Raw genomic sequence first — 23315 nt, 5'->3', positions numbered from 1 at the left:
AGCCTTAGTCGATATGACAGGGTGTGACATAAAAATGATAAAGGCGTCCTAGGACCCCCGAGACCTTGTGACAAAATTTTACATTGCATGTTACATCTATCTTATACCTTGTCTGTGGTTTCGAACAGCTCTCAGTAGAGCTGATGGGGGAACGCTGTTTTCGAGTTACTAGCCTGAGGGGATTGAGTTAGACACCTCTGACCTAATCTGTGATCAATGTATGCACTTTATGTTTCTTAGTGACATGCGCACTACTGAGGGCTCGCGTTGTAAATAAACAACCATTAAAACACAATTAGGTTTATAATCCAAATAACAAAATGTGAAAAGAGCGTGCACTTGTTCCAACAATGGAAAACGATCGATCAGCGACCGTTTATGTTGCAAACGAAGAAAAAGAATTGACAGTTGTAATTAAGTATGGTCAAACAATTGAGGATCTTTGTATCAAGGTAAATGAATTTCAAGAGCTACTCGTGTTTATCTGTATAATCATACTATTTTAGAATGAAATTTCAATTTTATTTCGACATTTTTGAGGATGGAAGAAGATATATTACTTTTAAGATATTATAAGAAAAATATCATAAACACTTGATATTTCAATTTTTCATAAATTGTCACAGAATTTAATCATATGATGTTTTACCTTCGAGTTTTTAAATAAGATTTTAGTAGACCTAAAGTAAATTTAACTAAATAATAATTTTAAATTTAATGTAATCAATGTAATTTACATCTAATGCAAATGTATATTTAATGTACATTTTCTAATTTTAGATGAATATTTTATATACTTTTACTTAAATAACTTGCATATACTATGAAGTTAAAGTTAAGAATATTTTATGTTTCTTTTGACTGCAATTGATATTGATTACATAATTTCTCAAATATAAAATATACATATGATATATCAATTTATAGGTCTGTAAATCTGTAGGAGTAGGACCAGTTGCCAGACATCTTTTTGCGCTTAGGAATCATTATACAAAACTTTGGTATCCATTATCACATCGTTTAGAATCGAAAAATAAAAATAAATTTGATCTAAGACTTAGATTTAAACCTTCGAGTTTACGTAGATTACAGCAAATAGATACAAATGCCTATGACTATTACTTTCAACAAGCACGCTCAGATGTTATGGATAATAAAGTACCAGACATTGTTTATGAAAGACATAAACAAGAACTTATTGGACTTGGTGTTTGCGATATGTATAGGTATGTAACTAGTTTAAAATAATTTAATATTTTTAAGTTACCATTAAATTATATAGTATACATAGCATAAATGTACATGAATAAATTATTTTTCTTTATACGAGTCATCAACATAAGTTTCCATAATATTTTTCACAGAGTAATGTTAGAAAAAAGAGTACCCAGAGAAACAGTGGAGTCAGAATATAGAAAATATATTCCTAAGGAATGCATAAAACGTCATGCATTTTTCATTAAAAAACCAATACATAATGCTCTCCGTAAGATTTCTGGATATGATGCAAGTTATGTTAAAGAACAATACCTTAAGCAATTTGAATGCATGGCGCCGAACTATCCATATGAAGAATATGAAGTGTTGATGGATAGAGGTCTTCAAAATCCTCCAACAAAAGTAATGTTGAGAGTTAATGTAGACGCAGTCAAGTACTGTGAAACTGTTGCTACTGTATGGACTACATTATGCGCAATTGAAGATTTGTGTTTTGTTTCTATAAGGTAATATATATAATATACATGTACATCAAGGTGAAGATTTTAATTACATAATTTTATTCAAGCAAATAATTATTTTTATTATTAGGAATAATTATTAGAAACAATCTTTTAAACTCACTTGTATTAATTTATTAAAAAATCTTGCGTAAGCAGAAATTTATTGTATTCATTATGTTTCAGACAAGACAATACAGTAGAAATTTCAAGGAAAAATGGTATACCATCGTATTTAAAATTTACAAACAATGCACATTTAATGTCCTTTGTTTCTGCCTTGGATGGCTATTATCGATTAGCGGTAAAATGGACATTTAATTTATGCGGTGAAATTGTTACTCCTACTTTAGAAAGACTGCATAAACTCAAATGTCATGGTCCAGTTGGGTAAGATTCATATTAATATTGTTTGCATTTTTAAATTTATAATTACATTCTGATTTTAGGTTTGCAAATATTCAATGTTTAAATAAATATGTTTTCATGTTGTGAAATATTTTAATAGGTGCATTTTATTTTAATACATGAAATTTGTTACTATTTCTTAAAATATTTGCACACTGAAGTCATATTACACTATTATAACATTAAAATACTTAACAGTTAAATGACTTGAAAAGGTATAAGCAAAATAATCCAAAAATGATATATTTTAGGCAAGAATTCTCATATGCGAAACTTCAGCAAAAACGTGCCAATAAACCTGGCTCTTACTTACTTAGGGAAAGTGAAACAGAATACAATGTATTCTATTTAGATGCGTGTAATAAGGAAGGAAAATTGTTTACGAAAAGGATAGAAGAGCGAGTTTCATCGGATGACTTTATTATTACCGGTATTTCTGGCCAATATAATTCGTTGGCTCAATGTGTTGCATCTTTTAAAGATACCGAAGGAAGTTCATATCTCTCAGAATGTTTACCACCATCAGAATATGGTAAATAAAATTAATATTTACTATTAATGTAATACTATTTTAACTATTTACAATTAAAAATAAAATTAAGAATTTAATAAATATAAATGAGAAGTATAAGAATAACACTATGCTGTTTTCTTTAATTATGTTTTAGATAAATCATCATTACTGCTTTGCGCTCCTGAAAGTGCAGTCAGTGAAGTAGCAGCTGATGAAGAAATTGTTGCATCAGTTTTGGAAACTGGACCGCGTTGTGTACCACGAAATCAACTTGAAATTTATAAACTTTTTTTAAGAGAAACTCAACATTATTCACCAACGGCCCTTCATAGAGGAATTTGGAGATTAACTAAAGGAAAAAAATTAGAGGTCGCACTAAAAATTTTAAAACAGGAAGAAGAAGCTAATTATACAAAAGAATTTTTGGAACTTGCTGGAAAGTGGTGTCAATTACGGTCTGGAACACTTGCAAGGTAATGGAAAATGTATTTTCAATATGATTTTCCATGTATGTATAGGTACTTTACAAGGTCATAAAGGTAAATTCTGACGCGGTTATACACTTAAAAATCTTGGCTATGTTAGGTGTACAAAATCTTCTTCTCACACGCGTTACATTCTCGTTCACGTTTTAATTCATAAATAAATATTAAATTGTTCGTTGGATATATTTTTATTAACACTAACCGTCCGACACTTATAATTATTCTTACTAACACCAGTTAAATAACTGGCCACAAAATAAAAGTAGAAAAGTTAGATGATACATTTTTCTTAGTGGAAACAAAAACAAAACAGAATTTTTAATCCGGTCATTTGATGAACCTGGTACGGTTCGTCTTAAGTCTAAAAATATGAAAATATTCATTATGTTGAGATATGGTTACATTACCGTTGATTATATAAGAAAATTAATAAGTATGTATATTTCTTCAGATTATATGGATTAACAGTCACACCATCGATTGGAATGGTTTTGGAATTGGTACGACTTGGTCCTCTTGATGAATATTTACGTAGTTCTTCCTCTCAAACTATTAAAACTGTAGACATGGTAGAAGCAACAGCTTGTTTAGCTACTGCGCTTTGGCACCTCGAAGAAAATGGTGTAGTTCACGGCAACATTAGATGCAATAAGCTCCTAGTACACGCTCACACTAATAACAGTTTCGTAGTAAAACTAGCTGACCCGGGATTATTTGTATATACGGAAACAGATATTCATTGGTTACCTCCTGAAACTTATAATGATCCAGACCTAGCTAGACACAGTTTCCGTGCAGATGTTTGGGCTGTTGGAACAACGATTTGGCAAATTTTTGCTAGGTAATATCATTCGATTCATGTTTTAATTAGAAGGTGTTTTTCAATATTTATCAAATCATATATATTTCAAATAATGGAATGTTTATATTGCAGTAGATAATTACATTTAATGTAGTATTTTAAATTAAATATTATTTTATTTTAGAGGAGCTACATTATTAGACTTTCGGAATGCTGCTATTATGAAAAGGTACTACGAATCTGGGAAGCGTTTACCAATTCCAAACTCTTGTCCCACAGAAGTCTATAGATTAATGTTAGATTGTTGGGGAGATTCGAGTGGTTCTAGAAAACAGCCACAAGCAATTATGAGAGATATAAATCAAATTTTATATCAAGTCTACAATTCTCGCCGAAGTCATGCTTATACAACTGCTTTTCCTAAATTATTCAACTCTGAATCAAAAAAGCTTGATGAAGATCATTCAGATAATACTGATAGTAGATCAATAAACAGTGATTCAAGGTCTAGTAGTCTATTTACTGAAAATACAAGCCTTCCCTGGAATGATACGGATGATAGTAAGATACAACTGTTCCTTAATTGTATTTAAGATTATTTTTATATTCTTTTTGACATATGCATTAATGAATTAGCGTAGTAAATTGTTAAATTCGAACTCGAACTCGAACTTATTTTATAACTATTTTATTTGTATTCTAGGTATGCAATGTTTAATGAATACTAGTGAAAATTACATAGGTAGTACTGAAGACCTTTCTGCGTATTTAGATTGGTTATCTAGTGCTAGACGAGAATCAGAAGGTTGCTCAATTTCTCAAACTAGGATTTCTAATATGAATCGTATTGAACACTCCACTCAAGCTCTTCGAATTGGACATCACGGTGACTTGGGCGAGGTAATATCTACTGTTGTATGTACTATATATACTTGTAATATTACGTTAAATATGATTGTTTTATTTGTAAATTTATAAAATTGTACTTATATGTGCTAGTTATAATAATTTACAAGACTTGCAACAGTAAAAAAGATTTTATAATATTAGGTAATAGGAAGGAATGAACCAGGAGCAGACGATTGTGGTTCTAGAGGAAGTAGCGATGGTTCTTTAGGTCAATTGACAGGCATATACGAATTAGATATAGATTGCAATGTAATTTTACAAGGCAGAATTGGTCAAGGTTTTTATGGAGAAGTTTATAGGGGAACTCTTGAAAGAGAAAATGGAAAGGACATAGAACCGCAACAAGTTGCTATAAAGAAATTAAAAACTAGAGCACTCGAAGCTGATATACGAGATTTTGAAAGAGAAATTGACATAATGAAGGTATTTAAAGTACTACAGAACATTGTCTAATATTTATTTTAATTATACTATAGTCTATCTTTAAAATGTAATTTAGACCCTGAAACACCCGAATGTAGTGGAAATTCTTGGAGTAATATCGGAGCCAGAAGTCTGTTTAGTAATGGAATATGTGAAACATGGTTCACTGCAAAGTTATCTAGCCATTCATAAACAAGAACTGACGCATAGGAGATTGCTAGGTTTTGCTTTAGATATTGCAACAGGAATGGATTATTTGGGTAGTAAGAGCATTGTTCACAGAGATCTAGCTGCGAGAAATATCTTAGTTGCTGATGAAAATAAAGTTAAAATTAGTGATTTTGGGCTGGCCCAAGTGACGGGAAAGAACGATTATTATATTTTGCAAACAGATCGTGGACTTCCTATTAAATGGTAAATATAACGAATGCAATATTAATATAACATTTAAAAATATACAATGGTAATGCAGTTTGTATTTTGTTAAATTGAATTAATTCAAATTTAGTTAATTATAAAGTCGAATTTAAAGAACATTCATTGTTTAGGTATGCTCCTGAAAGCATTAGGGATGGAAAATTTTCTACTCGATCGGATGTTTGGTCTTTTGGTGTGACAATGTATGAAACATTTGGTTTTGGTGAAGAACCACGTTTACCTGGCGTCGATTCAAGTACGGAACGTCTACAAAATGAACAGGAAAAAGGAAGCACAGAATTATTAGCTGCATTAGAAAGAGGCACTCGTCTTCCTTGTCCTTCCACTTGTCCACAAGCTATTTATGTAAAAATCATGTATCCTTGTTGGCATTGGCAAAGCCATCAGAGGCCAGACTTTACAGCTCTTTGTAAAGATATTAGAGATCTCCTTACTGAATATTAACAAATATAGGATTAAATAGAAAATGGAAAAGAAAAAATTGTGTTAACGTGTTCACTGTGACGTCGAAGTCAACGTGTATCTATATAATATGATTATCATATAAGGTAAGAAAGGGTATAAAGTTTGAAGTATAATCGTGTACAATTTAGTATTTTATTATAAACAGAGTTGTGTCGATACAATTTAATATCGATACTTTGAGATTGTTATGCAAAGTATCTTATAATTGAACATGGCAAAGTGAAATATGACTCATTATACTTAAAAATAATTTAAGTTAGTTACAAAGTGATTTTAGTCGTTCTTAATTATATTAATTTATTTTTCTGCAATTTTAAAGACAAAATTTTATTGTAGTAGGCATTCAGTTTAGGCCCTTAATTGTGTCAAGCGCGCAATGAAGAAACATTTGTGATGCCTGCTAGGATATGCGTGACTGATTTGTGCAACAGTAGTCAAGAAGTATTATTTAATGTTTCTTCGTGTTATTTTATTAAAATTAACACAACATGCAAATAAGATTTACCTAAGACTATATTGGTGCAGAAACGGTATAAATAAATAGTTGTTCAGGTACATATATCTTACTGGTGCCAGAAACATGTAAAAAATACGAGATTTGTACTGGTACCTTAACGACGAGAGATTGACACGTATGAAATTTTAATATCATAATATAATTCAATCGCGATTTTTAAAAATATTAAAAAAAAAACAATTATTCTATATTATGTTTACATTTAATTTCTTGGAAGTAGTTATAATTTTCATGGCAAATTAAAGAACGTATACAGAGTGTTTCATAACAGATGGCACAATGTGAAGGGTGATCGTTCTACCTCAAAAGATGAATTGAAAATACAGAGTAGCATTTTTTTATAGTTCAGGAAACGTCATATATACACTTTATTAAAAAATAAACATGAATATACCCAGAAAGTATATTGGAATAAGCAGAATTTGATCTTTACCACAGATAAAGTTACCATTATTTTACTTCAATTTATGTTTTGATCAACATTTGAATCCAATATTCTCAAAAACAAAGCCAATTATGAAAAACTGTTCCATACTTACAAAATGTTGAAACACTGTATGTAATTTATGATCGTATAGAAACACTATGTAATTATAATCCTTTACCAATTTAAGGTCTAAATAAGTAACTGAAATAATGTAAATGTAAAATTACATTTCGCTCTTCAGATAACATGTAAGTGAGATTATTCGAAAGTGAGTAATACAATCTGAACTTACATGAAAACCAAAACATGTTATACATGTACGAGTACATCAATGACTAAAATAAAATAAAAACTTATTTATTTTTGAATATACATTTTCAATATTTAACAATAGATTAGTGACTTTTATTTAACGAAAGTACAATCAAGCACAAGTATACCTTATCCACTGTCAATAGGTCTCACTTACATAAACCTAGTGCAAAGTTAAAAAAAAAATTATTTATAAGTAGATCCTACGACGTTGTGTCATCGATTAAGCTCAAATTTTGCATGTAGGTAGTGTATAAGGTGTGTTACTCACATTTTTACAAGTAAATCAAATTCAAAACTTTTGATTGGGTTGGTAGATGGGGTAGTGGCGGTTTTTAGTTATCGTTAGACAAATTCTTTATTAACTAATTAATTGTATAAATTAATTAAATTTATAATTATTGTTACAAATTAATTCAAAATTAAAAAGTTTACAGAATGATGAAATAGAACCATAAAAACTTTGGAGAGCAATCACTGATTACAGAAAATATGATATTAATATCATAATAAACTGGTATTACTTTTTCACCAGCCTTTTCAACTTTCGGTACATATTTTTATGTAACAGACTTTTAACTTAAAATTAGTGTGATAAATACATGTCTAACTATTATTTGCAATGTTTTTCCAATTGCAGTTCTGCTCTGATCTGTATATGTTTTTTAAACAAATAATATACACTTTGTAATTTTATTTAATAAATTAAATTAGTTTTGTTACTACATGTAAAATTTATTTTATCCATATTATTCGTAATTTGCAGTCTATCTAAGAAGTAGCTATATGCCGTAATAATTACAATGGTTTTCACATGTCAATTACTTAAAAGATAACAAGGTAATTATCAATTAAGTGATGCAATTAAACAATGTAGCAATTATAGATAATGAATAAGTAAAAAATGATAAAAAAATAATGTAGTTACAAAATATAGAACTCATATTTTGCCGCTATCAATATTTAGTTATAAATCACAACACAGAGCGGCGTTGTAAGTTATAGTGATCGAGAATTGAATAAAAGTTATCCATCTATATCACATAATTCTTTTGTTTAAAACCATACCAAAGCCACGTGATTTTGTTGTGACAGTTCGTATTTATACAGTGACTGAACAGTAATAATTTTCTTAGGTACTAGTTTCATCTGAATAATTAATATATGTATATAAACAGAGTACTAAAAATTGTTACGTATAGCATAAATTGGTTATATAGTATATAATGAATCCGTTAACGTGAGTATATTATTTTAATTACAAAACGTTAATGAGATTATTTTATGGTATTTCATTTCTTTTAACAAAAATTGTTATAAAATGTTTTTAGAAATGTAAAAAATATTCAGAAGTTGGGCGAACAAGATTTACTGAGAAATAGTAAAACATCTTGGCATGATCAATATAAAGATAGTGCATGGATTTTTGTTGGTGGTTTACCATACGATTTGACAGAAGGGGACATTGTAACTATATTCTCTCAGTAAGTTACTTATTTAATTATCTATTCAAAATAAATATGTGCTAATACTGTACATTAATCTACTAAATAATAATGCTATTAAATTTCCTTAGATATGGAGAAGTAGTAAACATAAATTTAATTAGAGATAAGGATACAGGTAAACAGAAAGGATACGGATTTTTGTGTTATGAAGATCAAAGGAGTACGGTTTTAGCCGTTGACAATTTTAATGGAACAAAAGTATATACACATATTTTCCATTATAATTTACTCTATTCAAGTTAAATATTATACATGGTGGTAGCTCAACTTACAAACTGTTCTACATATAAACTTGTTTGCATACTCTATTTCGAGGTACCACTATAGTTTAATTGTAATAATTATATATTTCAGATTTTAGGAAGAACAATAAGAGTTGATCATGTTGCAAATTATAAAGCACCAAAAGATTCAAAAAATATTGATGAAGAAACCAAACAATTGAGAAAAGAAGGCTGTGCTCCAAAAAATATCTAGTAATAAAGTTATGCATTAGTATATTTCATTGGTATCTTTCACATGTTAAGAAAATCATAATGTTCATTAAAATTGATATAAATTAAATTAGTATAAGACGTGTAAATGCATACTTATACAGTTATATTTTTACAAGATTATTAAAATATATTTTGAAAGAAATATTTACCTGGTTACAAGCTCTTTAGTATTAACAGTAGTAGTAATTTATCAAATCTTTATTTTAGAAAAAACTACAAAGATTATGTGAAGTTGCTTTTATTTTATTTGAATGATATACATATATTTCGAGATACATTCATTTACAGTTAGTGGTTTTACTTTATTAATTTTTTAATATTTTTGACAGTACAAATGTTTTACCATAAGATATCACTTGTTTAATACAATATGTTTCATACTACATTTTTTTCTTATATAATATCCTTAATTTGTGCTGACAATTATGACTACTATCATACAATGTACAATATAATTTAAGTAGACATTATGTTTAAACATACATTCACAATATTATTATTAAGTAAACAAAATTCTATAACATCTTGTTTGATTCCATTTTGATCAAACAAATTTTCTAATTTTTTGATAAAAGTTCCATAAAAGTGTAATAAAAAATTAGTTTTTATATTAGATTAGAAGTTAATATATTGTTTGACATCGACTTTATCTCGTTCATTTCCGATATATCTTGTTCATTAGAAACAATACCCAATCTAGAACTTTTTTAGTAATTTGTATATTTTTTCAAAATTTTTTAAATAATTCTGTAATTTCATTTAGTGACTGAATTAGTTTCAGTAACGTTTCTGAACTTTAATTATTTACTTTCTATTCTATATTTGTATAAATCGTAATTGAATATAATTTCTGGAAGCGAAGCAGGTCATTATAACAGCGTATTTATCATGTACAATTAAATTTCGTAGTGCTCGTTTGATTTAATATTCATATTTTACACAGCCTTATAATTTCATTTGATTTGCTCGGAATTATAAATAAAATACTTAAACATTTTTTATTAAAGTTTGTAATATATGAAATATTAAAATTAGTTATAAGAATGTATGATAAAAAAGATAAGTATTATTTTTGTGATAAGTATAATAAAAAATATTTAAAAAAGTTAATGAAGTTTGTTAATTTTTTATAATAAGTAATACTAAACAATAATTTACCTATATAATTGTTTTAGAAATATTTTATTATTTTAAGCTTTTATAGATGAATACTTATAAATCAGCGGCATTTTAGTACGCATATCTTAAACTTTTGTTAGCAGAGTTAATAAAAATTTTTAATTTTAAAAAAGAAATGATATATAAAAAAAATAATTTGTTAAAATAAAAATGAATCAATACACTACAACAAAGAATGTCATTTTAAAGAAACCATTAATTAAGATACTGATTAATTTACATAAGAAGTGATCGTTTGTATATTAAATGTTAGTATTGATAAATGAAAAATTTAAACAATTTTAATTAGAACAAAAAAATGTTACGTAATTATATTTTTTTTAAATAAAATTTTATCAGGATGAACCAAATTCACTCATCCATTTTTCATACTTCTCTAAATCTTCTTGAGAAACACTCTTATTACACCTTTCTACAGCTTCATCGAAATCTGAAGCAGATACAGGTAAATCTAATTCTTCTTTTGGCAGTTGTCTAATTTGATCTGGCTTTAATCCTGCAATTTTCCTTCGCATGGACATCATGGACGCATCTCTATAGAAAATTCATATAATACATTCGATATTTAACACTTTTAAACGTGCTATGTTTTAAGTAAATTTACCTGCAAACATTTGTAATATCTGCACCAGAATAACCTTCCAATTTCTTTGCAATATCTGCTAAATTTACAGAAAAATCTACTTTTACTTCACGTAGATTAATTTTCAATAATGCTTCTCTGCCCTCATCTGTTTAACATATACATGCAGATTAAGAGCAAGTAATATACAATTTATGTCTACTTACAAATAAATTATTATGAAACTCACGATTTGGTAGTGGTATATATATACGTTTCTCTAAACGTCTGCGAAGAGCTTCATCAATATCCCATGGAAAATTTGTTGCTGCTAATACCATCACCACTTTACTTGGGTCTTCGCTAAAGAATTTTATATTATATTGTATACTATGCTTTTATATATTCATATAACTGGATATGTTTACCAGTGCATAATTTATAAGTTTATGCTATATTTCTACCTGTTTGAACTTATACCATCCATTTGAACTAGAAGTTCAGACTTTACTCGTCTTGAAGCTTCATGTTCAGATTCAGATCCTCTTCTAGAGCATAGGGAATCAATTTCGTCTATGAATATAGTGCTAGGTGCATAAAATCTGGCCTGTATAAATATACTTATATGTACATGTAGAAAATTTATATATAATGTTAAATCATTTTAAAAATAAAAAAAATAAAAAAAAAAGTATTATAAAATAAACAATTTTGTCAAGTACTAAACTAAAAAATACCATAGCTTTATTGGAAGACATAAGAAATAATAATTTTTGATCAAATTAATTCATTTTTGGTGAGAATAATGTTATATTTTATTACAAGTCATACTTGCCATTTCAAAAAGAAGGCGAACAAGTTTTTCAGACTCTCCTCTATACTTTGATGTCAAGGTAGAAGATGATACATTAAAAAATGTTGTGCCACATTCAGTAGCTACTGCTTTTGCAAGCATTGTTTTCCCAGTACCTGGTGGTCCAACCATAAGTACTCCTTTCCATGGACGACGAATTCCCTAAACGTAAAATGTTAATTTATACAATGATATGATATTGCATGTACTGTGAACATACATACTTTAAAGAAATCTGGCATCCACATGGGAAGAACAACTGCTTCTTCTAATAATCGCTTTGCTTCATGCAAATCAGCTATATCATCCCAATGAATATTCGGATTCTTTTGAACAATATCTCTTTCTATATAAATCCAATATTATAAATACATAAAACATTCCATAGAACCCCAAATATATTCATTTAAGTATTTTGGAAGAAGAAATAAGATGTGCAATATTTTTTTCAAGATAATTGTTTTCAAAGTTGTCAAGGTCAATGATATTTTTTTGGATGAAAGCAGATATTTATTGTTTTTTATTGCTTTATCCAAATTCGTACTTATCACTTACTTCAAAATGTAATAATAAAATAATAAAAAATGCTAATGACCTTGACAATACAGAACACAATGTTGCACATTATGTTTGTCCTTCAAAATTATTCAAATTATCTCTTAAACATTTTTCACTTCAGTAAGTACCTAATAAGTCTACTAAATCTCTATCGTTTCCAGATGGCTCAAATTTCCGTTCTTCTACTTCTATATCAACTTTTTCGTTTTCTGATTTTTCCTGCAAACAATATTTACGTACTCTGATATCATTATATTACACATGTATAATTACTTATGATGAAAGGATAAACTAACTTTATTTACATCATCTTTTCTTGGCATCTTTTTGTCATCTCTTTTAACAGTTTTGGTGTCTGGTTTTTTCCCTGTGGCAACTGATTTTCGTATGCTAGTTCGATTTTGTTGTTTCGGTTGATTTTTCAATGGTCTTATGTTTCTAAAAACATATTTTTATATATTAACACAATGGGCGATAACTGGACAAAACATTTAGCTAAATGTGGCATATAACTTCCAAAGGTCTGTAGCTGAGTATAACAATGTTCTGCTATTTATAGGTATGTGAACATAAGAAATAGTACATCTTACTATGATACTCATAGTCATTTGTTGTTCAAATCATAATGCCAGATAATCAGATTTTTAGTATCAAAGCTCCATTTAAAAATTAACACTGTTAATAGTAATACATATATATACATATATTATACTTTTGTTCTGTTGGTGTTAAAGGTGGCCATACATCTGGATCTCTTACTGGAGCTTGACTCCAAGATGTATCTGAATTATTATATGTCCATAAGGTTGGATCTCTTGTAGGTTCTTCAAATGACAAACACGAAGTACCTAAACATTTAAATTTTCCTATTTTACTTCCATAAATGATTTTATCATATGAAAATTAGTCATAAGCAATAATAATAAAAATACCAAATAATCTCTCTCCATGGGTTTCTACTTTAAAAAGTTGTAAGGTGTTAGATGTAGCCTTTACTTTTTCAAATTCTTGAACAATTTGATGTTGGACAAGTTGCCATTTAGCTTTGCGTGTGGCATCTGCGATGCTTGCAAGTAATCGATGGATTTGCTGTACAACACCTTGGTAATAAACTCCAGATGTATCATAATTACCAGTTAATGCCATTTCACGAGCCAGTTTGGTATTTTCACAAATTTCATTGATTGAAATTGCCATGATTCTATCAAAATAATATATATATATACATTTACACATGAAAAATTGTATTTATGTATGTAAATGTATGTATGATTACATACATTCATTAGATTAATATACTTAATAATATACTAACAGTGTAAAAAATGTATATTTGTACCAAATGTTCTACAAAAATAATATTTTTGTTTTATACTTGAAACATGTAATGTCACTTAGAAATAAGGGTATCAAAATACTGCAATAATATTTAATAAATTACATGTAATTGTTTGATACATGTAATAAATTATGAGCACACTTTTTGATAATAAAAGTGAACACTTCAAGCTCTGCAGCACATTAATTTTATAACTCACGAACAGAAAATATATAGAACATTAAACTATTAAAATATATGTTACTTTATTATTTAAATACTGATATACAAATATGTATCTATATATTGAGTTATGATCTATTGATCGACGTTTTAAATATTAATTATTAAGTACCATCACAAACTGTACGCACATTTCAATACTCGATGTTGAACTGTTCTTCAGGTAACATAAAAAACTATTGAATGTCACTAATAATTGATGTAATACAAATTAGTAAATAAAATTGCATTATCGTACAACTATTAAAATGTATTTATTCATAAACCGATATATGTGGTATAATTCACCCGAATTTGTTAATTACAGTCGCCATATTGATATTCAGTAGACGCGGTCTTCTTTAAATTTATATAACTATTCGGAAAAATGTTTTTCTTTTTATTTATAATAATTCTATTCATTTTACTCAATTTTGAAAAATTTGTATTTATTATTACTTTAAAATAAAATATACAAAAGTACTATAGCAATAAATAAGAATAACATAAGAATTAGACAAAGTTCAGTGAAAAAGACAGTTTATACGTTATTTTTATAGTTGGATATGTTTTTATCTTTGTACAGGTTAGTTATATGACAAGTTAGACAATATTCTCTAAATAAGTTATATTTCATGGCAAAATATATTTTACTTTTGAATGAATCAGATTTCTTATATGATGTTAACTATTTTTAATTTTAATCTTGATAAACTATAGTATATACATATATGTAGCTATTTTAACAAATTTTTGTTTTAATAGATATGAATGTAAAATTACCAATGCACGAGGCACTCAAACCAATAACTTGGCTATATGGTACGTGGAGAACTATAAAGCCTGGTTCTGGTAAATTTCCAACAATTAAGTCTTTTAAATATTGTGAGGAAATGAGTTTCAAATCAATAGGTCAACCAATGTTAAATTATACTGCAAGAAGTTGGTATGCAGATAGCAAGCAACCAATACATTATGAAATGGGATTTTTGAGAATAATACCTGATACAAATAAAGTGTCTTTATTATTGTCACATAATCGTGGCATTATAACTATTGAAGAAGGTGTAGTTGAAGATGAAGTTATTAAATTGAAGACCACTAGCATACAGATACCAACAAAAGGAGCAAGGGAGCCTAAAGTCACCAAGGTATAATAATTAAATAGAGGAAATTCAATAAATCATAATGTATAATCAAATATTAATTTCAACAGCTACAAAGAGAATTTAGACTTATTGGAAGCTGTTTACAGCATACATTATGCATGGCAACTGAAGCTACACCAGAACTACAAGAACATTTACTTGCAACTTATGTTAAGGACTGTGATAATGTGACATAAAATATAAATTATATATAAATATAATTTGAAAAAGATTTTAAATCCTTATAAATTTAAGATGTTTAACCAATTTCGCTAACAACTAATATTTGTTGACAATTATTTTAATTACTTTACAAAGAAAAATAAATATTTTTGGAAAAAAGTGGATAACATAGAAAATATGAACATAATCATTTTAAGTTCCAAAATTATTTTAATCTACAACTTCCGTTATTTTAAATGTACTCCTTTCATATTCTTTCATTTTTGCATTGCATTCTTTACAGATATGGCTACTATGCAAACAAATTTCCAACGTTTCCCCTTATGAATAAATATTTACAAGTGCACATAAAAACACACGGTTACCATAGTTTATTTGACAGAAAAATAATTTCGAAACGCAGATACCATGTATACTCGCTACTATATATAAGACACAAGATTACCGGTTGACACGCGAAGGACAAACACGAAAATTGCGTTTTGTAATACGTTTTGTCATTTTTGAAAAAAATGTATGACCAAATCGAGTAACTAATATTTTACAAAAATGCACTGAAAGTTTAAACGACACAATTTAGTTGAAATAAAATATTATTATTAAGTAAAATTGTAGAATCAAATATTTTCATTCCATAAGTCTGTCTGGCAGCCATGAATTTCTGTACGAGGATAGAATATTTTTGGATTCTCATAATTACTGATATAGTTTTCTGTTGTTATTGTACGTACAACGTCGGTGCACGAGGAGGGACAACACCTGCGTGTACCTGCTGATACACCCCCGGCTGTGCCGTTGGTCGACGTCAAATAGAACAGTTGCTCACCGTGTCGACACAAAGAAAGATCTTTCTTGAACCGCTATACATCAGCATTTTTTCAAATAACGTCAAGTGACATTTGTGCTCGTGTTACACGGTTCATTTCGCAAACAATCTAAACAGCTACCGTATCTAAAGTACGGTAAACATGTACGATACCTGGGAACAATGTTTACTTGCAAAATATTGTGCAATGCCTCAGCAAGATTTATTGTATCTGCAACACGATATTTTCACCGATGAAAATTTCGTTGAGAAGGCTTTTATTTAAATAAAATCGCCCGCAACGCATTGAAAGTCGAGACAATCGACGCGTCGGTTCTCTTCAATCCAAAATTTAAATTGCGCCCTTACCATGACGTCGTTTTACGACAGTCGTGATTATTACAAAAAAATGTTGGAACTTCAGGAAAAATTGCGGAAGAGGTAAGGAAATCTTGCGTCCCCTTGATTGGTACTGTATGACGAATTATTAACGTAATTATTGCGATGTTGTACGACTGTTGCAGCGAAGAAGAGAGGATAAGATTAGAAGAAAGATTCAAAGTACTCTTACAAGAGTCTCGTAACAGGTGAGTTCCTTAAATTAAATTGCACTGCGATTCTGTGATTTTGGTTATCAAGGTAACAATTGAAAATGGAGCTTCATATAAGGATTGAATTTTAAATAAACATCCCATATATTATTATACATTAATATCCGTAGACGTAATACAATTCTTTGATCTATTCGACGGTTGGTGCTATCGATTTTATTTCTTTCTTGCGTAATAATAACACGAAAGTATTTAATAGATTGCGTATCGATTCGGAAGCAACCTACTTTTAGGAAATATCAAAGGTAATAGACACGAACCTAACCATTGTCTCGGAATTTATTGTGCATGCATTGTATATCATACTATTGTAAGTATATATAAACTAAGTAGGCAAGCTGTAAACAAGCATCGATCGTTTAAACAGGGGGGAAACTGCATAGATATTGTCTCAATTCGTGGCAATGCAGATCTGGTCTTCCTTTCAATGCGATTCCCTTTGTCTATGTATAACTAGATTTGTATGTGTTATGTTCGCGGCGAAATGGTGTCCTTTCACGAATGCCTTAAAATGTTCTTCGATCGCTTAGATAATTTGAGTTGGCTCCAGTAGACCTAGCTTCGCGCGCAGAAAATTTTGATTACTCGTGATCATCTGCAAATTGTCGACTTAATCCATTTACCTTTATTGTTTGTGCAATTTAGTTTAGAGACACAAATTGGTATGTCATCAAATCGAATTTGAAATCCGCCGGTGGTAGCGTTCTCCGGTGTACACTGCGGCAAGGTTGCTTAGTCAGAAACGTTTTCGTATCGACAACGAGAATGTGGAATAACAAATCAGATCTTCGTTAACATTAAATGTGACCTTTATAGGATTTTTCAAGGTCACTGGGGGGTAAAATAAAATTTGAAATTGCCGCGTTTCTCGTTATTATTATCACCCATAATTTTCATCTGATACATTTGAAATATGTTCTTACTTAAGCTAGACACATTTCCATTTAGTTCCATGCTTTTTATTATTTCTGGCTTCGAGCCAAAAGATGTATGATACTTTGAATATTTTACGAATTATTAGGATATGAAGCAATAATATGATTGTATTGAATTGTTTTCACTGAAATTGCATGATAATGTATTATTCTTAATGCAGTCATAATTTTAAGTTGGTCGATTAATTTATCAGAACTGCAAATTTGGGAAAAGAGATTTTATATCTTTTTTGTTTGTTTAAACGCGTTTAATAGTTTATTTTTTAACGCTAAACGTACCGGCACTTTCTACAAACCTATTTTCAAAGTAAGGAGTTAAATAACTGATTAAAAAATAAAAGTAAACAAGTCAAATGATCGATTTTTCTTAGTGCAATTAGAAATAGAAGAAAATGCAAAAATTTTAAAAGTGATTAATCAGACAACACAGAAATTGATACAAAGTTAAATAAACCTAATAAAATACAGAATTTTAAGTCAAATTTTAAAACCGGTCATTCGACCGGTCGCGGTACGTTTAGTGTTAATTAACATAATATATCAATATTATTTCTATTATAAATCAATATTTTTCTTACTTACATGAACGATAGACAAGTCGCACCGAGTACTGACAGAAATTATTATTGTTTCAGGCACAATACATGTATAAATCGACTACGTTTCAGATACATGGAATTTTTAGAGGAACAACGTACGACGGATGAACGAAATCATAAACTTCTAGAAGCACTGGATAGAGTAGACAATAGTCTCGCAGTGATGACAGCAAGAACGGATAGACTTAACATTCTTAGAGTGAGTCTTTTTCTTTTCTGCTATTTGATCATGAAAAAAAACCATTGAAATTGCATAATAATGAATAGCATTATTCTAATGAAATTGCTGTAATTTATAACAATGTGGATTATAATAGGTAATATAGTCCAAACATTTAGTAGTCATTTGCGAAGAACAAACATATGCAAATACTGTTTGCACTTGCTGTATATGTTTCTTCCTGCTCGCGAAACACAACGCCTTATCGCAATTAATTTTACACTTGCCCTTATCGTTATATCAACTATACCAGAAACTAATGTAATTTCGTTGCAAAGGAAAAACTATTATAATATACATTTTATATTTCTAATTACAACAACGGGAAACATGTTAGTACGATCTACAAATATGGAAAATATAAAAGCTTACACGATTCGTAGTACACTCTTTTTTAAGGAAGATTAGAATGAATTTAAAATGTGATGTAAAATATTTTTATCAGAGGTACTAAATAGATGACATGGTTTATACCAAATATACAATTTTTTAACAAATTCTCAACACTGTAACTATGTAGATATAGATACTCAATAGTTTACGAGCCATTAAGAGGTCCACACCGGTTTTTATCAGTTACTAAATTCGACGGGTACAATTCTATAACTTTACTTAAAAATTTTATAGAAAGCATTCATTTAGTTTTATTTATTCTTCTTCCTCATGAGAAAAAGTAATTTTCTCTTTAAACGACAGCCTTGGTAAAACAAGTTTGACGAATTTCCCGCAAAAATGACGCAACTGCTTTGACAGATTTCAAATTAACTTTTGTATTTTTTGCTCTTGAAAACTCATTATCTTTGGTAAGGGGTTCTACATAAAATAATTACTTTCGGCGTAGTTTTTCTTTTTTTAACGATTGCTTTTAAACCTGACAAATAGGAACGAACGCGCGTAAAACGAAATTTTTAATTTATGATTTTAAAAAATTTTAATCAGCCAGAATTGTATATTATGCTGATAAAATGAAATATACGTAGTATGGCACAGTGGGTCAGAAAGAATGAAATGATAACTAAAGCGCAAGTAATTAGTCAAAAGGATTAAAGGTTCAATTGACCACTTAATTGACCACTCGTGATCTGAACGGTGTTTTACTGCACTCATTGCTAAATTGTAGGCTTAACACAAAGATTGCTTCGTTATTCTAGGAGTTATTACTCCTAATAACTACTTATTGTTACACAGTCTGTGTACTGTTATGACTGTGCTGGAAATTTTCTGCATTTGTAGTATATATGTAAAACTTGCTGGAAAAATGAGTTCCTATTTTACTTAACACTTGAATCGGAGACATTAATTATTGTACGCAAAGTTAGTGTAAAAATATATCTTTACTAAGTAAGACCATATTTTCTTTTACTTTCGTACAAAGTTCATTCAAATAATTATTTTCTTCAGCTTTCTTTTTATTGTACTACGAATTGAGAAGCTTTACATAGTATTGAAATAAGAGTGTGACAAGAAATATACACCAACATATTTGGTTGACGTAAAAGTTTTGACGTTTTTTTGTATGTAGTTAATAAAAAAGTTTTTTTCTTCGAAACAAATAACATCTATATTATAACGTGTATAAAGGACACTTCATTCTTCGTTTTTACTTAGCTTTGGTTTAGCCAGCGAGTTACTAACTAAATCTAAATACTAAAAACGTCGAAACTTTTGCATCAACCCAATAGAATATCTCATTATTTTCCAGAAACATTATGAAGCTTATCTTCGTCAAATCTGTGCGACACATGCAGATGACACCAATGATATGTCGAGTCAAAAGAGTAATAAGTACCTGAGAACAGCTGTCAACGAGCGAGGGAATTCATTACCTCACGAACCGAAGAATATTCCACCGACACAATCGTTTCGGTCGAATTATCAAACGAGTAAACCTGTTTTCTCTTCCCCGTCGAAAACGACAAAACCGATGCAAAGTACATACACCACTAATTATCCACTAAGTTCAATAGAGTCGAAAACGAATCAGCAAACGAATAACCATAGTACTTTACAAATGTACCCAAAAGTTCAACAGCAGCAATTGTCGTTGCCCAACTTATCAGACTTCCAACAAAGTCATCCGTACAATAATAACTTGCGTTTTGCTACTCACGACTTTGAAATCGATCCAAAGCTGAAAATTCTACACGCAACGCCAAACCCTCAAATTAATTTGTCAAAAGAACGGGCCGTCCATTTTAATCCGTTCTCGACTCAACGAACAGTCAGGGCTGTGCCGCATTTCGCAATGTCTTCTCGTATTAATGATAATAATCCTCTGGACATGCAAAACCGAACGTCATCTTTACAGTACCACATCAGTCCATCGTATCGGTTGCAGCATAGCAACGAAACGCCACTGGACAACTTGCAAACGCGAATTAAAAGCGAGAAGTTCGTTAGTTTCAAGGATACACCTAGAATCGTGGAGTACAGTGTCTCTGATACACCGTTGTTGAATCCGTCGTTGAACTTAGACTCGAGTCCTCGTTCAAATTACTCGGATTATTCTTTTAACGATTCTCTATACAGTAAGCCTTACGATTACTATAAGAACAAGCAACCTGAATATTTTGTGCCGAAATATTCGAGCGACGTAAACGCGAACCAAAGAAGTACGAGACAAGTCCGCGCGGAAGAAAGCAATGATAATGCATCGCCAACGTCGGACAATGAGTTCGACAGGTACATCGATAAGATTCGAAAACTGCATCACGACTTAGACAAGCAAAGTTTGGAGGAAAATCGTCAGCTCGACGCGGCGCCATTGAATGACACAAGTTCCGCGAAAGACAAACCAGACGAAGATCTCACGAGGGAAGTGAAAAAGGTCCTGGCTCTAGCGGAGAATCTAGTGACCAGAACGATGACCGCGAACGGCGCAAAACACTTGGAAAAAATGGACGACGATAAAAATAGCGATCTGGAATTGATTCCGACTGCGCAAAGCCGCGCGCCAGTTCCCGAAAGAAATCATGTTGAAATGTCGGATGCGCGCGAAGGACGCGCCGCATCAATGGCGCGTGCGGAAGACAGAATTAGCGAGGATATTACGTTACCCCGGCCAGAATTAGATTCGCATGAAAATATTGAAATGCCGAAAAATCAGCGTGCCGGCTTCATTGACGGCGCTCACGCCGCGGTATCTTCGCTCGAGACAGAGAATGATGACTCGGTTCGTTCCGCGGAAGGAAATGGGTATCGCATGGCGGAAGAGACGAAACTGGAACAGTATTTGCTCGGTCCCACCGAAGAACTGGAACCGTGGAATTTGAGCGACGTCGAGAAACAAATCAAAGAAATAGATTTAATCGGGGACACTGAAGAGCGAACCACGATAGAAGAATTGGTTTCCCAGGAGCCCCCATTAATCGAAGATAATATGCAAATTGAACCAGACATCGAGGACGTTGCGCACAATCAACTGGACGAGCAAAATGTCGGGGATTATATTAATGCGCAAGAAGTAATTTTAAATGATGCCACTGACGAAATCAGAATGGAGGACGTAGATGATGCGATTCCTGCTTCGCAGTATCAAGGACCGGAGCAGGAAGATGAACGCTGTTTGAATACAGAGGATATTGTTCAAAATGTAGAATCGAGCAATGAATTCGACGAACAAAAGGATTACGAAGGCGATGAGAAAGAAGAATCTGAAATGAAGCCTGTGCTCGATGAAAACGAAGATAACGAGCAAATAATTGCAACGCTAGAGGAGCAAAATGATCAACATTATGAGGGGCACGATCAGGTGCAAGATTATGTCCACGCGAATGAAGCGGAGTATTCTGGCATAAACGAGGAATATAATTATGATCAGAACGAGTCGTACGGCTATGATAAAAAGGAAGAGTACCAGGAATATGCTGACCAGGAATATCCGCAAGAATCGAATGAACAGTACGAAGGTTATGCGGGCGAGCAATACGATCAATACGTTAACGATCCTGCGAACATGTACGAACAGGACCCTAACGCACAATATCAGGAGGAAGAGAATCAGAAATACTCGTATCCTTATAATGAACAATACGATGCTAATCAGGAGTACGTAACAGATGGAAATCAAGATTACGAGGCTAGCAAACCGGAAGTCCCGGAAGAGCAGGAGTACAAAACGGAACAGGAAGACAATCAGGAATATCTAGAACCTCAAGTAGAATCAAAAAGTGATGAAAAAGAGGATAGCCTGGAGAAAGGTGACGAGGATCAAAGCGAGAAAGTAGCTTCCAAAAATGAGCCCAAGAAGAAAAAGGATGTGATAAAATCTCTGCTGGATTCTGATACAGATAGCACCATCGAACGAAACGTTTCGAACACGGAAAGTGATTTTGATTTTAATTGAATCGTGAAAACCGGCTGATACGATGGTTATTCATTTCTGTGTACGATATATGGATAGCTATGTAATCCTTTTAAACAATTAAAACCGTTAGTTTCCGAGGGTGATAATTTTTGAATGCACATCTGCATGATCCACGACTAGAAGAAATTAGTGCAAACTGTAATATAATATTATTTTAATGCAATAAAGCTACGTACGTTAACAAAAAAAAGAAAATACTCGTTGTATTTACTTGATTGATATTAATTACAGTGTTTTCATTTATCATTAGTATACTGTTTATTGTACATCCAATGACAGAATATATTTCTAAAATATATGTGATATGAAAATTCTATGAAGATACTGTATAAT

General features: G+C 30.6%; 5 protein-coding genes across 14 annotated transcripts; 4 read left to right on the top strand and 1 right to left on the bottom strand.

The window, feature by feature from the left end:
* The first annotated feature begins 97 nt into the window (after positions 1-97).
* hop (tyrosine-protein kinase hopscotch) lies at positions 98-6178 on the top strand. The gene is made up of 12 exons (XM_031982545.2): positions 98-452; positions 928-1226; positions 1365-1724; positions 1905-2108; positions 2378-2658; positions 2795-3113; positions 3577-3966; positions 4112-4488; positions 4631-4827; positions 4978-5259; positions 5336-5673; positions 5808-6178. Exons 1-12 carry the CDS (start codon positions 351-353, stop codon positions 6139-6141), a joined length of 3483 nt encoding a protein of 1160 aa, XP_031838405.1. The 5' UTR covers positions 98-350; the 3' UTR covers positions 6142-6178.
* A 2279-nt stretch (positions 6179-8457) lies between these two features.
* LOC116429527 (RNA-binding motif protein, X-linked 2) lies at positions 8458-9415 on the top strand. Its single transcript, XM_031982556.2, has 4 exons — positions 8458-8658; positions 8750-8902; positions 8995-9124; positions 9281-9415. Exons 1-4 carry the CDS (start codon positions 8645-8647, stop codon positions 9401-9403), a joined length of 420 nt encoding a protein of 139 aa, XP_031838416.1. The 5' UTR covers positions 8458-8644; the 3' UTR covers positions 9404-9415.
* A 239-nt stretch (positions 9416-9654) lies between these two features.
* Kat60 (katanin p60) lies at positions 9655-16278 on the bottom strand. 8 transcript variants are annotated; one of them, XM_031982551.2, is made up of 12 exons: positions 14268-14386; positions 13891-13922; positions 13508-13776; positions 13288-13423; positions 12872-13013; positions 12704-12794; positions 12242-12363; positions 12000-12179; positions 11629-11771; positions 11415-11527; positions 11207-11333; positions 9655-11136 (listed from the first exon to the last, which is right to left on the bottom strand). In XM_031982551.2, exons 3-12 carry the CDS (start codon positions 13770-13772, stop codon positions 10938-10940), a joined length of 1518 nt encoding a protein of 505 aa, XP_031838411.1. In that variant the 5' UTR covers positions 13773-13776; positions 13891-13922; positions 14268-14386; the 3' UTR covers positions 9655-10937. The 8 variants fall into 8 exon arrangements, with proteins under 8 accessions (XP_031838411.1, XP_031838407.1, XP_031838408.1 ...); XM_031982547.2 differs by having other exon boundaries at positions 14249-14281; XM_031982548.2 differs by having other exon boundaries at positions 12881-13013; positions 14249-14281.
* LOC116429526 (peroxynitrite isomerase THAP4) lies at positions 14359-15599 on the top strand. 3 transcript variants are annotated; one of them, XM_031982555.2, is made up of 4 exons: positions 14359-14701; positions 14881-14937; positions 15028-15266; positions 15332-15599. In XM_031982555.2, exons 2-4 carry the CDS (start codon positions 14883-14885, stop codon positions 15458-15460), a joined length of 423 nt encoding a protein of 140 aa, XP_031838415.1. In that variant the 5' UTR covers positions 14359-14701; positions 14881-14882; the 3' UTR covers positions 15461-15599. The 3 variants fall into 3 exon arrangements, with proteins under 3 accessions (XP_031838415.1, XP_031838414.1, XP_076228532.1); XM_031982554.2 differs by having other exon boundaries at positions 14476-14701; positions 14881-15266; positions 15332-15595; XM_076372417.1 differs by lacking the exon at positions 14359-14701 and having other exon boundaries at positions 14708-14937.
* Positions 16279-16541: 263 nt separating the features above from the next.
* On the top strand, positions 16542-23244 carry LOC116429533 (uncharacterized). The gene is made up of 4 exons (XM_031982569.2): positions 16542-16692; positions 16776-16838; positions 18433-18595; positions 20319-23244. Exons 1-4 carry the CDS (start codon positions 16622-16624, stop codon positions 22959-22961), a joined length of 2940 nt encoding a protein of 979 aa, XP_031838429.2. The 5' UTR covers positions 16542-16621; the 3' UTR covers positions 22962-23244.
* The last annotated feature ends 71 nt before the right edge of the window (positions 23245-23315 follow it).

Source organism: Nomia melanderi, chromosome 1 (genome assembly GCF_051020985.1).
Source record: "Nomia melanderi isolate GNS246 chromosome 1, iyNomMela1, whole genome shotgun sequence".
Classification (NCBI taxonomy): Eukaryota; Metazoa; Arthropoda; class Insecta; order Hymenoptera; family Halictidae; genus Nomia; species Nomia melanderi.
The sequence above is the reverse complement of the archived record's forward strand: the minus strand, read 5'-3'. Positions and strand labels throughout refer to the sequence as shown.

Bases quoted from the DNA above. Each gene is read 5' to 3' on its own strand.
- hop (XM_031982545.2), top strand. From the start codon at position 351: ATGGAAAACGATCGATCAGCGACCGTTTATGTTGCAAACGAAGAAAAA. The intron at 1,725-1,904 runs GTAATATATATA...ATTATGTTTCAG, and splicing joins TTGTGTTTTGTTTCTATAAG to ACAAGACAATACAGTAGAAA. The intron at 5,260-5,335 runs GTATTTAAAGTA...AATGTAATTTAG, and splicing joins GAGAAATTGACATAATGAAG to ACCCTGAAACACCCGAATGT.
- Kat60 (XM_031982547.2), bottom strand. From the start codon at position 14,269: ATGTGCGTACAGTTTGTGATG. The intron at 13,923-14,248 runs GTACTTAATAAT...TTATTTTTGTAG, and splicing joins TGTGCGTACAGTTTGTGATG to AACATTTGGTACAAATATAC. The intron at 11,528-11,628 runs GTAGAAATATAG...AAAATTCTTTAG, and splicing joins GATGGTATAAGTTCAAACAG to CGAAGACCCAAGTAAAGTGG.
- LOC116429533 (XM_031982569.2), top strand. From the start codon at position 16,622: ATGACGTCGTTTTACGACAGTCGTGATTATTACAAAAAAATGTTGGAA. The intron at 16,693-16,775 runs GTAAGGAAATCT...CGACTGTTGCAG, and splicing joins CAGGAAAAATTGCGGAAGAG to CGAAGAAGAGAGGATAAGAT. The intron at 16,839-18,432 runs GTGAGTTCCTTA...TTATTGTTTCAG, and splicing joins TTACAAGAGTCTCGTAACAG to GCACAATACATGTATAAATC.
- LOC116429526 (XM_031982554.2), top strand. From the start codon at position 14,883: ATGAATGTAAAATTACCAATGCACGAGGCACTCAAACCAATAACTTGG. The intron at 15,267-15,331 runs GTATAATAATTA...TAATTTCAACAG, and splicing joins GGGAGCCTAAAGTCACCAAG to CTACAAAGAGAATTTAGACT.
- LOC116429527 (XM_031982556.2), top strand. The intron at 8,903-8,994 runs GTAAGTTACTTA...AAATTTCCTTAG, and splicing joins ATTGTAACTATATTCTCTCA to ATATGGAGAAGTAGTAAACA. The intron at 9,125-9,280 runs GTATATACACAT...TATATATTTCAG, and splicing joins ACAATTTTAATGGAACAAAA to ATTTTAGGAAGAACAATAAG.